General features: G+C 38.9%; 1 protein-coding gene across 1 annotated transcript in view; it reads left to right on the top strand.

The window, feature by feature from the left end:
* LOC140466869 (mitogen-activated protein kinase 11-like) overlaps nt 1-8,654 on the top strand; it is a 55,660-nt gene extending 47,006 nt beyond the window's left edge. The window contains exons 11-12 of the mRNA XM_072562610.1: nt 2,343-2,516; nt 3,792-8,654. Of these exons, the coding sequence (XP_072418711.1) occupies nt 2,343-2,516; nt 3,792-3,865 (248 nt within the window). The 3' untranslated portion in view covers nt 3,866-8,654. The remainder of the gene's footprint in view (nt 1-2,342; nt 2,517-3,791) is intronic.
* Nucleotides 8,655-15,582: the final 6,928 nt, after the last annotated feature.

Genomic DNA, 15,582 nt, shown 5'->3' with positions numbered 1-15,582 from the left:
TAAAACAAGACATAAAAGCCTTAAGCCGGAGTCATTATACTTAGGCGTAAATAAAAAGGGCCCCAATAAACCTTTCAAACCCAGCCTCGTTGAAGCCTGGCCAATTACTCCCTGTCTGAAAAAGAAATACTCAACACCTTGTAAAAAGACCAACACTGTGATAACACTCTTGGATCAAAAAGTACCAAAGAGAACGGTGAGATAAACATTGATACCAGTCTGCTTTACCTGTTAACAAACATGGCTTCTGTTATTATGGTGGCTTCACTATCTCTGCTGCCAAGGGGGAATCTCAACTCCACACTGCCAAAAGCAGTAACCCTGCTGCAATACCTAAAGGTTCTGATAATATTGCAGTTTCACAATGAACACTAAGGAGTGTCACATTCCCTCTAGATATTTGCCAGGGCGTGATCAATGCTGGAACACAACAACATACAGTGCGAGAGGTGGTAGATCCTGGCTGCCAGGAGGAACATGAATTTAAAACAAAACGCAAACTCTGTCTTAATGGTGTCTGCAGGTATCTCACATGCATACTGAATGGAGCAGGTTGGAGGCCAGGCCCCTGATCTGCTCTGCTAAGAAAAGCCAATAACCACTCACCCCAAAAAACTTATTGTATGAAAGTGGGCTATGGCCCTTCAAGAATGATCCATCATTCAACAAGGTCTTGGTTGGTCTGATTTCAACCTGAAATCTACATGCCTATATAACTTGAATTTTTCATCCTATTGGTAAGCAAAAATCCATCTACCTTTTTCAAAATATTTCAAAAATATTTTGAAATTCTGTTTCCACTGCCATTTGAGTAAGAGAATTCCAAAGACTCATAACCAGAGGAAAAAATGTTTCTTTATCTCTGTTTTAAATCGGCGCCCTCTTATTTTTAAACTCGGACCATCTAGTTCTAGCCTCTCCAACAAGAGGAAACATTCATTCCACAACCACCCAGTCAAGTCCCCTCGGGATCTTTTGTGCTTCAATAAAGTCTTTGCTGACTCTTCTAAATTCCAGAGGATGCAGACAAGGCCTGTCTAGCCTTTCCTCAAAAGGCCATCTATTCATTTCAAGTCTTAGTCCAGTAAAGATTCTCTGAACTGCTTCCAAAAGTATGGTGATCAATACTGTACACAGTACTCTAGATGCAGTTTCATCAATGCCCTGCAGAACCTCACGAGGTTGCACTGTGTTCCCCTCGCAATAAACCAAAACATTTCAGTAGCCTTCCTGATTACTTCCTGTATCCTATGTGGTTCATACATTAGTACTCCCAGATCTCCCTGCATTTAGATACTGTGTTTCAGTTTTTCATTTTTTCTGCCATAATGGACACGTTCACATTTTCTTACATTGTACTCCATTTTAGATTAGATTAGGTTAGATTCCCTACAGTATGGAAACAGGCCCTTCAGCCCAACAAGTCTACACCGACCCTCCAAAAAGTAACCCACCTAGACCCATTCCCCTAGCCTATATTTACCCCTGATTAAGGCACCTAACACTACGGGCAATTTGGCATGGCCAATGCACCTGACCTCCACAGTTTTGGATTGTGAGAGGAAACCAGAGCAAACCCACGCAGACACAGGGAGAACATGCAAACTCCACACAGACAGTCGCCCGAGGCTGGAATTGAACCCGGGGGCCTCTGGTGCTGTGAGGCAGCAGTGCTAGCCACTTGCCCAATCACTGACTGATTTTTATTGCTTTGTTGGCTTCTTGTATCCTCTTCACAACTTGCTTTTGCAACTATCTTTATGTCATCAGCAACTTTAACTATAATACCTTTGGTGTCTTCATTCAAATGATTTATATAAATTGTAAAGAGTAGAGGCCCCAGCACCACCCCTGTGGCTCACCACTTGTGATATTCTGTCAGTCTAAAAGAGAACCACACATTCGTACTCCATTGAATGTAAATAGCCTCGTACCCATTTTAGATAACTACCTGTGAAAATCATCAGAAGATAATATGTCGTTCAGATATTTTACAGGTATGGACCTAATCAATCATTTTTGCTATCTGAGTGCAATATTGACTAATGTAACCACTAGGACTGTGAACAAACCGCTGATGGGTGACAATTTCCACACAGAGTGTGGTCATGATTTGACCAGTCAATGGGGGCCTGACCCAAAAGGAAAACTCCTGCCTGGCTGTCACTTCACCTATTCTATTCCTTCCTCCTAAAGAGTGTTTCTTCAAGACAGTGGGTGCTAGATTAATTTGTTTGAAGTTCATACATAAATTGCAATGTGACCATTCTGAAGGGTAAATATAATTTAGATGTTATATGTAAACCTTTTATATAGCTTGTCTTGGTCCCTTCCAATCATAGCTGTAGATCTGCTTCAGAAGATGCTTATACTTGACACTGATAAGAGGATAACTGCAACAGATGCTCTGACTCACCCTTACTTTGCTCAGTATCATGACCCTGATGATGAACCAGAAGCAGAACCCTATGATGATTCAATAGAGAATAAAGAACGGACTATAGAGGAGTGGAAAGGTAAGTATATTTTGAAACTTATTGAGATATGTACTCTTCTGTTCAACTATTCCATATGTTGTGCATCCTAAAAATTTGGATGGTCTCATATTCTTCATATGTTGAATGAACATATGAACATCTCTGCCATGGTAAGTGGGTATATGCACCAGCCAGTGTAATATTGAGCTACTTTTGGCATTGATTGTGTCTCTCCAAGAAAGTCTGTCACTCCTGCTGTTTGGGCGGTCATCTTGAATGAAAATTATTAGATTAGGTTCCCTACAGTGTGGGAACAGGCCCTTCAGCCCAAACCGATCCTCCGAAGAGTATCCCACCCAAAACCATTTCCCTCTGATGAATGCACCTAACACTATGGGCAATTTAGCATAGCCAGTTCACCTGACCTGCACATGTTTGGAGTGTGGGAGGAAACTGGAGCACATGGAGGAAACCTACGCAGACACGGGGAGAATGTGCAAACTTCACACAGATAGTCGCTCAAGGCTGGAATTGAACCCTGGTCCCTGGTCCCTGGTGCTATGAGGCAGCAGTGCTAACCACTGAGCTATCATGCCACCCCAAATGATCCAAAATAAAAAGAATCTTCAATTCCTTCAGTGCCACTCTTCTTGTCAGCACATCCACTGATAGTAAGGTTTCAGAAAAGACATACCAAGAGAACAAAGGGAAATAGTCATGGCAGGGGGCAAGATAAACACAAAACTTTGTCAAGTGTCACAATACGCTCCAGAGAATGAGGACAGGGTATGGTAGATTAACTCGACTTGCTATTAATACAATTTTCTTACACCAGACAATTTACATAAGCCAATGGAGATGCATAATGAAAAAAAATGTCATTGTCCAGGGCACTAGCTGCATATAGAATAGTAAGAGCACTAAAAGGGAGCAACATTCTTTATTTAATCCAGCTTTTATTTCTGTGAACAGCCCACACAAAAAACGGCAGTTTTGGAATCATTAGCAACATACTGGAAACTGGATCCTTCCAAATACAAATTTCTTTCTAAATCCCTATCAATAAGAATAAAATTCTTCATTCGTATAAGGGGACCCTGTGTAGGAACATGACCCACAAACATAAGCAATTTATACACTGTAATAAGATAAAATGCATTTTACAAATTACCTTGCATTACAGTAGTCACTTCAGAAAGTAATTTAGTTTATAAAGGACTTCAAGAATTTTTGACATGAGAGGCACTTAATATTATTATTGTTATGGTTTATCCTAGTGAATAATAGAAAGTAAATACAATTTTATATTCACAGAACTTACATTTGAGGAGGTAAACAGCTTTGAGTTGCCACAATCAACAATGGATAACATGGAGATGGAACCCTAGGAGCAACCTCATTAAACACGTTATTAAGAAATACAAAGCATTTCAGCTGCTGCTGGTGTATGACTTGCCAGAGATCTGCATTTTCACCACCCTACAGGCTACCACACAACAAATTGATAACTTGGTTATAGCTGTCTTAAACCAAAAACAATTGAATGTATTTTAAAATTTTATTTAGTTTAACCATGACTTTTTGCATGACTTCTTCTGTAAACAGTTAATAAACCAAATCATGTCTGGCATTCATCCTAAATTTATCAATGGCTTTTTAAGTCTATATTAATACCTGTGTTATTACTGCTGATGTTGGGCAATGATGCTGACTCATTCAGAACTAGTGAGAGCACAAATGTTTTCAAGATGTCATTTGATAACTATACCATTTATTTGACCTGAAATTTATTCATTCTTCAAAAATTTCTGATTAACAAACCAAGTCAGAAAAATTCAAAACAAAACTTAAATTTTATTGTCTTCATCTCTGTTACACATACATTTTAAGCCTAGTTTCACACAAGCTTTTGATGCTTTGCTCTTTTATTTAATGGTAGCAAAACACATTTTAGATAGTCTTTTTTTTTGTTAAATTCATGTTGAGATATTAGTGACAAAGAAGGAGACAATTGAGCTTCTGCTCGTGGACTGTCAACTCCAATCATTATCTTATTTGCAAAATTTTAGCACATTGCATGTTTGATTTGTGAGGTTAGTAGCATTGTTATGTCAACAGTTGGATCCTGAAATGCTTACATTTATCAAAGAATTCCTGTACAAGCAGGAAATTCCAACTATATATGGACTTTAAATTTTCAAAGAGATTGTTGCTAGGAATAATATATTGTTCATTATCAATAGGTAAAGTAATAACTGAGTAGAATGATTCCTCTGTATTGTGTTTTAAAAAACATTAAGTTCTTTACAGACAGGTTTGTTACATCTAGCATGGGGGGAATGTTTCCCTTGGCTGTATCAAAAGTTGTGCAAACAGTGTATAAGCCCACCCACAAAGGTGAAGATAAATATATAAAAGTGCATTAAATTTTACATGACATAACAAAAAAAATGTAATGAAGAAATGACAGTCCTTTTTAACATCTTTATGAAATATTTATGAAATAAAATCATGATTTATAAAGCTTACAGCATTACTTAGTCTAAAACTATAATAGCCGATAATACATTTCTTTTCAATCACAGGTATCCTCACAACAATTCTTATTCTCTGACAGGTGAATTTTAAGATAGTTATTGAAAAAACAATTCCCCCTTCTGCCCCCACCTTGCAATTTCTTGATGTTGGAATAAATTAGCATACATGTACAGTACGTATTGGCAGCCATGAGAATGTGCATTTAAATTTCTATCATTCTTACATTGTGTCAATTTCCAGGGCAGTGGCTCAAATGCAGCTGTGGTCATCAATTGCGCTGTTTGCCCAATTTGGAGATAGGATTTTATAATAGAAAAAGGTTAATATGAAACAGCAACAACAGGAAAGAAGGTTTTTCAGACAGGAAATGTCAGCATGCAACAATGTAAGTGATAGAAATAGGCACAGGAGAAATACTGCTAGAATTGTTAAAATACCATTCAGTTTATACGTCAATGTCAACTGGGTCTTTACGAAAAAACGTGTAACATAAACAGTTGTGACGAGATTCAGAAATTAAAAATAGACCTAACAAATTTGACGTTCTTTAATATTCATCTACATAAGAAAATTAATTGGAAAAACTACAGTAGGTAGGGAGCAAACTCAATGTTTGAGATCTTTAAAAATAAACATGTGTTCCTTCATAGAAAAAAACGCTGGAAACCCGAAACAGAAATTGCTGGAAATACTCAGCAGATATTGCAGCATTTGTGTAACATTTCAGGTCCAGTGACTCTCTTTCAGAACTGAGTGTATCTAGGAAATGATTGGTATGTGTGCTGAAGATATGGTGGAGGAGGGGCTTGGAGTAGACAGTAGGTAGAGATGAAGCCCAGAAAGAGAAAACAACAGTTGGACAGACAAAGGAATGGGTAAAGATCACCTGAGGATTCAATAGCTGCTCATTGGAACCATTAGTGGCTAATAATGGGGTGGTTGTGGTGGTAACCCATGTGAGGGTAAAGGCCTGATGTGTTGGGTTTTTGGGGTAAGGACGTGAGGGAAGGGAGGGCCCCAGTTATGTCTGTCTCTTTTTGGGCACAATATATGGAACATTCCTTGTTTGAGTCCTACTCTGGTTCTGACCCACAATTCCTTCTCTGATATGTCAATGACATTATCAGTGCTATCTCCCTCACGTAGAATTGGAAAAGTTGATCTATTTCGCTTGCAATTTCCACCCAACTCTCACCTTCACCTGGTCCATCTTTAACTCCCAGCCTTGCTTCCTTGGCAATACTGTTTCCATTTCTGGGAATGGGCTGGCCACTGATATCCACTGCAAACCCACTGACTCCCATAGTTACCTTGACGATACATTCTCACATTCTGCTTCCTGTAAAGATTCTATTCCATTCTGTCAGTTCCTCCATCTCTGTTGCATCTATTGTGATGATACCAACTTCGACAAGGGAACCTCTATAATTTCCACCTTGTTCTCAACTAAGGATTCCCCACCACTGACAGGGTCCTCAGCTATGTCTGACCCATCTTCTGCACTTTGGCCCTCATCCCTTCTGTTCACTCCCACAACAGCAATAGGGATACCTGGTCCTCACTTAGCATCTCATTATTATCTGCTTTCAAACAATTATTAGCTGCCATTTCCACTACCTCTATGGGATGCCACCATCAGACACATATTCATCTTGTCTCCATTGTCAGCCTCCATGGGGACCGTTGCCTCCATGACACCTTGGTCCAGTTTTCTCTGCACATACCCACAACATTTTCCCATGTAATTACATAAGGTCTAACACTTGCCTATTCACTTCCTCCCTCTTCATTTTCTAAGACCCCAGACACCTTCCAGGTGAAGCAACGCTTTACCTGCACTTCACTCAATCTAGTCTAATATATTTGCTTGCCACAGTGTGGTCTCCTCTACAGTGGGAAGATGAAGCACTTAGCAGAATACCTACATTCTGTCAGCAAAAATAAAAATAACCCTGAACTTCCTGTTGCCTGCCACTTCAACACACACTGTGTTCCCTTCCCAACACCTCTCTCTCACAGGCTTCCTTCAGTGTTCCAGAGAAGCTCAGGCAAGCTGGAAGATGGGCACCTCCTTTCCACTTGGGAACTAGCCTTTGGGACTCAAGATAGAGTTCAGTAATTTTAAGTAAAAACTGACAAAAAAAACTGCAGATGTTGTAATTCAGAAACAAAAACAGAAATTGCTGGGAAAGCTCAGCACATCTGGCAGCATCTGTGGAGAGAAATCAGAGTTAACATTTCGGGTCAAGTGCATTCTGAGGATGCGTCACTCTATCTGAAACATTAACTCTGATTTCTGTCCACATATGCTGCCAGAACTGCTGAGCTTTTCCAGCAATGTCTGTTTTTGTGTCAGTAATTTCAGGGCCTAAGTTCTCCCTCTATGTCCTTATGCCAAACCCCACACACCAGGCCTTGTCATCACATGGGCTGCTACCACAACCCATCCAACTCTCAGCCACTAATATTCCCCATTGGCAGCTATTCATTCTCCCGGGCTGACCTTTACCTATACCATTGTCTATGCACCTGTTTTTCTTTCTCTCTGGGCTTCATCTCCACCTGTTTTTACTCTTCCTGCAATGCTCTGGTTAAAGATGGACTACTTGTAGGAAGAGATTGCTATGTTTCACAATGTTGAGTTGATGATTTTTTGATTCAGTTGTATTTATGCAAAATTACACATTGACACCCAATTTAGAACTACAGGTTAAGGAACTATTATAAGGAGATACTTTGGGCACAGATTAGAAGGGATTCTGAATTGAAACTGGTATCTGAGCTAGTACATTGTTACTAGGCACAAGACAAAAAAAAATCCAAATAACCTTCTTCAATGTAGGCCACCACTACATAGCTCAATAAAAATACCTGTGCAGAATGTTTCAAGCTACTATTCATTGAAGAGACAGACATTGCCTCAAGTTGCCCATCGGTTGTAGAAACAACTTAATTCAATAAAATCTGTAGTATTGAGGATTGTAAATTCCAGAATTCAATGGGCCAATGGTTTCCGATCCAAAATCCACTGGGGAGAATAACTGCAAAGATTTGTAGCTATGATAAACAATTTTTTTCTGACACAACAATAGGTTATAGTCCAACAGGTTCATTTGTAAGTACAAGCTTTCAAATAAACCTATTGGACTACGACCTGTTGTGTGATTTTTAACTTTGTCCACCCCTGTCCAACATCAGTATCTCCACATCATAATTATTTCCTTGTACAACATGTTTTTGGAGAAACTAGGAGGGTGGATCTGTTTTTTTCATAATAAACCTGATGGATTATCAGAACTCCATATGGAGAAACACCCAGGAATAAGTAATCAAAATATTATTAGACTTGAATTGTTCCATCAAAACAAAGCCATTAAGTACTTGCAAGAAGGTTAGATCTGGAATTATGGTGCTGAATTGGGCAAGATTGACTGCATACTCCTGCTGTTGAGGCTAGTATCCTACAGAATAGCTAGCTGCTCAGAACATGGCATAAATCTTAACTAATTACTTAGCATTTGTGGAGTTTTCTACTATGAAAATAACTTACAAATAATACATCACAGGGTTGATGTGAAGTTGAAAGTATCAAAGTGAACTTGTATATATTCTGGCTGGAATAAAGCAACTTGAAACAAATTAACTGCTGGTCCTGACATATATTCGCAGCAATAAGGAGAGTATTCTGCAAACACATTGTTCACATGTTTCATAGTTCACCATTATCTGCGACTAATTGATCAACCGAACCAAGGCCCATCTAGACCCTATATTTCAAAAGATTGTATGTTCAACCTAGAAATTATGTCTCTATTAGCTCAAATTCAGTTATAACAAATTATATACTCAAACTCATTGACATGATCATTTCCAATTTCTCTTTCCTTGATTTGGCCTAATGGCTCATTTTGCTTATAGTACCAACCACTAATGTATCTAAACAAGAAGAGGCTCTTAATAAGATGTAGTTTAATCAATAATAGCAATTATTTACAAGTTACATTAGCTAATTAGAAATTGTTACTAACACAGTAAAGAGATATAAAGAAATCTGTCCCCTTCAATCATTGGGAGAATTATTCTCCCAGTTTCCACTCGCTAAGACCATATGACATCATCAGATTTAATGGAGTGTCCAACATTAATTCATTCAGAACCATTACCTTGTTTAATAAATGTAATTTGTTCTTTGAGATCAGAGAAGGATTTTCTCAAATTTTGTTTCCACGTTAACCTAAATGCTTTCTCTGTCCCTCTTCTTCTGAAGAAGGGTCACATGTTAACTCTGTTTGCTCTTCACAAATGCTGCCAGATCTGAGTTTTTCCAGCAATTTCTGTTTCTGATTTCCAGCATTTGCAGTTCTTTGATTTTTTTTTAGTTTGAGGAAACACAGAATTTTTTTACTGTACATCCCAGATAAAAGTGAAGGAACATTGCTGGAATTGCAATATTCTATTGTGTAAATCTGCTAAAATAAGAGGAGTTGGCCATTTGACTCCTCAAGCCTACTCTGCTCTAGATTATGGATCTTCTGGGACACAGCTTCAGGAGAAGGGGTAGACCATTTAGATTGAAATGAGATGGAATTTCTTCATTCAAAGGCTAATGAATCTGTGGAGTTCTCTTATCCAAATGGTTGCAGAGGCTCAGACGTTTGTGTTTGTCATAATAAAAGTGAATAGGTTTCTAGATATTAAAGACATCAAAGGATCCAGGATAATGTGGGAAATGGCATTAAGGTAGAAGATCCATAATCTAGAGCAGAGTAGGCTTGAGGAGTCAAATGGCCAACTCCTCTTATTTTAGCAGATTTACACAATAGAATATTGCAATTCCAGCAATGTTCCTTCACTTTTATCTGGGATGTACAGTAAACCATTCTGTGTTTCCTCAAACATTAAAGTTCTGTCAACTAAAAAATCAAAGAACTCAGATGCTGGAAGTCAGAAACAGAAATTGCTGGAAGAACTCAGATCTGGCAGCATTTGTGAAGAGCAAACATCCTTCCTCACCTACCCTACTGAGGCCTGGAGGAATTTTATGTGTCCGAATAGGTCACTTTTCATATTTCAAAATTTGAGCAAATATAAGCCCATTCTCTTTTTCATGGAATTCCTACAGTGCCATTCAGCCATCCAGTCTATACCGACTCTTCAAAGAGCATCCCACCCAGACCAAACTGCATTTTCCCCATAACCCTTGAGTCCCCCACTGATCCAGGATCTATCCATCTCAACTTTAAATATACACAGTTAAAAATGACACAACACCAGGTTATAGCCCAACAGGTTTATTTGAAAATACAAGCTTTTGGAGCACTGCTCCTCGATATACACAAGGACTCTGCCTCTACAGCTGTCTGTGACAAGGAGTTCCAAAGACACTCAAACCTCAAGAAGAAATTCCTTCTCATCTCAATCTTAAACTAGCATCCTGTCATTCTGAGACAATGCTGTCTGGTCCTAGACTCCCCCCATAAAGGGAAACATCCCCATCGCATTTACCCTGTCAAGACCTTTAAGAATCCTATATGGTTCAATAAGATCACCTCTCATTCTTCTAAATTTCAATGAGTGGTGTCCCAACCTGTTGAGCCTTTGCTCATAACGCAATCCCTCCATATCAGCAATCATCCTAGCGAACAGTGTCTGAATGGCTTCTGATGAAATAATCTGTATCCTTGAAGAAAGGGGATCAAAACTGGTCATAGTACTTCAAGTGCAGTAAGACCTCCCTTCTTATTCTCCAATCCCCTTGAAGCAAGGACCAAAATTACATCAGCCTTCCTGATTACCAGCTGCTTGGTTTCTGTGTTTCATATACAAGTGCCCCTAAGACCCTTTGCATTGTGGCTTTCTGCAGGTCTTTCCTCATTTAAATGATAAGATATTCTTTTGTTCTCCCTTTAAAATGAATAACTTAATGATTTCTCACATTTTACTCCATTTCCCTTTTATCTATTCTATTGGTTAAATCCTCAAAAAACCTCCAACATGATATCCCTTTTGTGCATCCATCCAATCCCACCATTGTTTTCTGAATTTCTAGTTAATGCATCCTTTAAAGTAGATATATGGGTTTTCCCTGGAACCGATTTCAGGCTAACAAATCTATAGTTTTAAATTTCTGTATCCCTCCTTTGCAAATGGTAAAGTTAAATCTGCTATCTTCCATTCCGTAACCTTAGGAACCGTGTCATGCTTTTTTTTTGTAATTAGTCATCCAGAGATCTCTGGATTAGTTATCTCCATATTTCCCCCAGTATCTGACTGTATTTCAACTTTCTCCTCTTTAAAGGTAACCCATTGTTCCACTAAACTGTGTCTGTTATTCTTTGATTCCAATGTACTTGGGCCAAATCCAATCTCATCCCATTAAAGGTGGCCCTCTCCCAGTTCATTAGAACAAAGAATAATACAGCACCGGACCAGGCCCTTCAGCCTTCCAAGCCCTTACCGACACATTTTGTCCTTCCATACTAAAACTGTCACTTACATGATCCGTATCCCTCCATTCCCATTCTACTCATGTATTCGTCCAGGTATTTCTTAAATACTGCTATTATATCTGCTTCCATCACCTCCCCTGGCAGCATGTTCCAGGCACTCACCACCTTTGTGTGAAAAACTCACCTCACACATCTGTTTTGAACCCTCCCTCCTTTCCTTGAACCTGTGGCTCCTCCACCCTGGAAAAAAGCCCCATACTTTCCACTCTATCCATGCCATTCACAATTTTATAAATTTCTACCAGGTCGCCCCTCAACCTGCTGCATTTCAGCGAAAACAAACCTAGTCTTTCTAACCTTTCATCATAGCTAAAATCCTCCATACCAGGCAACATCCTGGTAAACCTTTTCTGCATCTTTTCCAATGCATCCTCAATCTGTGGTGACCAGAACCGTATGCAATATTCCAAGTGTGGCCAAAGTAAAGTTCTACAAAGCTGCAGCATAACTTGTCTACCCTTATGCTCAATGCCCCTTCCAATGAAGGCAAGCATGCCATAGGCCTTTTTTTACTGCCTTATCTATCTACGCTGCCACCTTCAGTGATCTGTGGACCTGCACATCCAGATTCATCAGCGTATCAATACTCCTGACTCCTATTATTTTTAGCCTGTTTTTCTCTTTGTCATTTTAACCCCTACAATACTATGATCATTGTCCCCTGAAACATTCCCTACTGATGCTTGATTCTCTTAAAGGAAAACATGACGTCCGTTCTCTTACTTAAGGATTAAAAAAAATGAAAGCATGATCGGCAGTCAAAGCTAGAGTATCTTATATAATTGTCATCTGAAACCGGAGATGAAGTTACAAATTTGAAATCACAGGTGTGTATACTTTTACAAAATGTGTTGTGGAGTTCAAGCTGGTGATTTTGTGACAGTTTTTTCAAATTATTCATTGTCACATGATGTATAAATCTGAGAATGCATTGACAATGGTGAAGCAATCACAGCATGAAAACCAACTGAAAGTTAATGATTGACTACTGGGAAATTACACAACCATTTTATACTTCAACTCAATTTCTGTGGAATGTTTTTGTCCCTCCTCCTGTGGAATGCCCTTAGCTCTGTATGGATTAGCTGAAAACTTGAGAATATACATTGAAAAATATTCTATTGATTTTTGAGGGAAGCTATGCCATATAGTCCCTTGATCTTTAGGAGTTACAAATGATTTTGAGAAAAAAGTACTTCATAAAAGCACAACATTTAGAAGTTAAATGAAAGGCACTTTTTATTACATAATGATATTTTGGTACATTTCTTGTTTTCAAATCAATCTGCTATGCCAGTTGAGATTGCTTCTTTGCTGAGGTGTAAGTTTTAATTGTATCTAATTATTGCAGAAAATGCCATTGACTATATACCCAACTCTAAATCCCATAGCTCCCACTTAGAAGGTAGTAGTGATTACTGCTGGTCCCAGAGGCTAGCATCCATTGAGACCTTTTCAACTGGTGGTCACCATAGGGACTGGAGTGTCTGAGACACTGATGATTGTACTATGTCTCAGCCTGGGAGGCTTCCCTCTGGATTTGTTGGGACTTTGTTGATTTTATAATTTTAGAATCTTTTAGCATGTGTGACCGTGTGACTGTTAATTATGTTTGCAATGCCCCTAAAGACACAGTTTTAATGTGAATTCTTATTAGGTGCTGAGTCGAAAGTACGGTGCTGGAAAAGCACAGATGGTGAGGCAGCATCCAAAGAGCAGGAGAATCGACGTTTCGAGCATAAGCTCTTCATAGGCGTCGATTCTCCTGCTCCTCGGATGCTGCCTGACTGGCTGTGCTTTTTCAGCACCACACTCTCGACTCTGATCTCCAGCATCTGCAATCTTCACTTTCTCCCAGTCTTATTAGGTGCTACTTGGGCAACTGAATCTCACTCCTCTTACTAAGCTAAAATAGGGTCAGAGTCATCACCAATCTGAGAAATACAAGCATCAGTTACCAGTAAACTCCTCGTTAGGTAGTTACCCACAGCTTGAGCAACTAGGCAGCTGTGCCCAGATCAAAGCACTGAGCTGACAAAAAAAACTTGAATGAAGAGAAGAAACTGAATTTTAAAAAGCAGCAGCTACTATTGGATTACCTGCAAAAAAACAAGAAAGAATCGTCCTTGAAAATTGCTTCAGTCTTCAAAAATCCAAAACATTTTTTTCTTCCAGAAAGTAACATTTGCTTTTAAAGTCTTCCTGCATTGTCATTAAACCTTAAGTTTCATTTTGTCTTCAGTTGGCAGAAACTGGTTCAACAAGTTGTTGGCTCAAATCCCACTCGTAGAGTTTATAAAAACGAAGGTGGATACACATTAGTGCTAAGGACAGAGTCAGTGCTGCCTTGTAATTGAGGCGTTAAACCATGGTGCCTTCTGGTCTTAAGCAGATGTAAAGATCCCCACAACACTATTTCAAAACGTTATCTCTGGTGATTTGATTCATTTTTATTTCTCAACCAACATCACAAAAACAGATCATCTGGTCCTGTCATGTTGTAGTGCAAACACAGCCTGCCATGTTTCCATCTGTGAATGATTGTGGAGATGGGATTGTTTACTGGACTAGTAATCCAGAACTCCAAACTAAGGTTCTGAGGGCATGGCTTTGAATCCCCACCATTGCAAATGGTGAACTTTGAATTCAATTATTTTTATTAAATCTGAAATAAAAAGCTAGTCAAATGATGATCTGATTTTTAAAAAACCATCTGGTTCAAAAATATTACTTGGGGAAGGAAATCTGCCATTCTTATCTGGTCTGGCCTACATGTGACTCCAGACCCATAGCAATGTGATGGACCCTTAGATGCCCTCTGAGCAATTAGGAATGGGCAAGAAATCCCAGTCTAGCCAGTGGCACCCATATCCCATGACAAAATGAAAAGACATTTTAGATGTCTGAAATGCTAAGGATCATCCAGAGGTTGTAAAAGATTCTATTTAAATGCAAGTCTTGCTTTTTGAATTCTTATATTGTCTATTAATTGTTCCCCTTGAGAGAGTAGGCACATATAAAGATATCGATTTTAAGCTGATGACACTGCAACCCAGCATCTCCACCCAGCCTTAGAAAAAGGCCCAGACAGAAGATGATGGTATCATAAGGTATTTGACTGACTGGGGGAGAATGAACTGCTGACAATGTAGCAGAGGATTAGAAAAATTAGAAGTAAAATGAGTCTATTAAGCCTATTCTGCTATTGAACCTGATCATTGCTAATCTTCTACCTCAGCAAAACATTCCTGCTCATGTCTCATAACATTTGTTGATTTGAAAGCTTTAAAAAGCCATCATTCTCAGTTTTCATTTTATTTAGCTAAAAGCAGAGGAGGTTTTCTTAAAATATAAAGGGGCTGGTGGACTAGAAAATTTAGGAAAAGCATGCCTATTAGAAATGTTGAACATTCTGAAAGCATTAGGGAAAGTTATCTTGCATAATATCCTAAATGAAAGGATTGAGTTTTTTATTCAAATCTGGTTTCTGTAGTATTAGATAGTTCTAATAAGCAACGTTTACTTATGTAGCACTTTTGAAATAATGAAATGCACCAGGATACAGCACAGAAACATTATAAAACATAATAAAATAAAGTATGACACCAAACCACATAAGGAAATATTACATAGGATGGTCACAAGCTTGGTCTGGGAATGATTCAGAGATGCTGGTGTTGTAACCTGGTGCTGTGTGATTTTTAACTTTGGTCTGGGAAGTGCGTTTTAAGATTGGAGAATGGAATTTGGACAGGCAGGGATGAAAAACAACAGGTTCAGTCTTTCTCAGGCTTCAACTGGAGTAAATTTCAACTCATCATGTACAGTATATCAGAGAAGAGGAGATAACAGTAGTAGTGGAGGAGTCAAGGTGCTGAGGTAGAGATCGGTTTCGTTGATGCCTATATGCAAACTAATGATGTCACAAGGCACAAGATGTAGATGAGAAATTGAAGAAGCGAAGGATAGATCCTTGGGGCACACCAGACTGAACAGTGCAGGAGCAGGAAGAGAATCTATTGTGAGTGATTCATTGGCCATGGTTAGATAGACAAGGT

The sequence above is a fragment of the Chiloscyllium punctatum genome, chromosome 44 (genome assembly GCF_047496795.1).
Source record: "Chiloscyllium punctatum isolate Juve2018m chromosome 44, sChiPun1.3, whole genome shotgun sequence".
NCBI lineage: Eukaryota > Metazoa > Chordata > Chondrichthyes > Orectolobiformes > Hemiscylliidae > Chiloscyllium > Chiloscyllium punctatum.
This window is presented reverse-complemented; position numbering and strand designations above follow the sequence as displayed.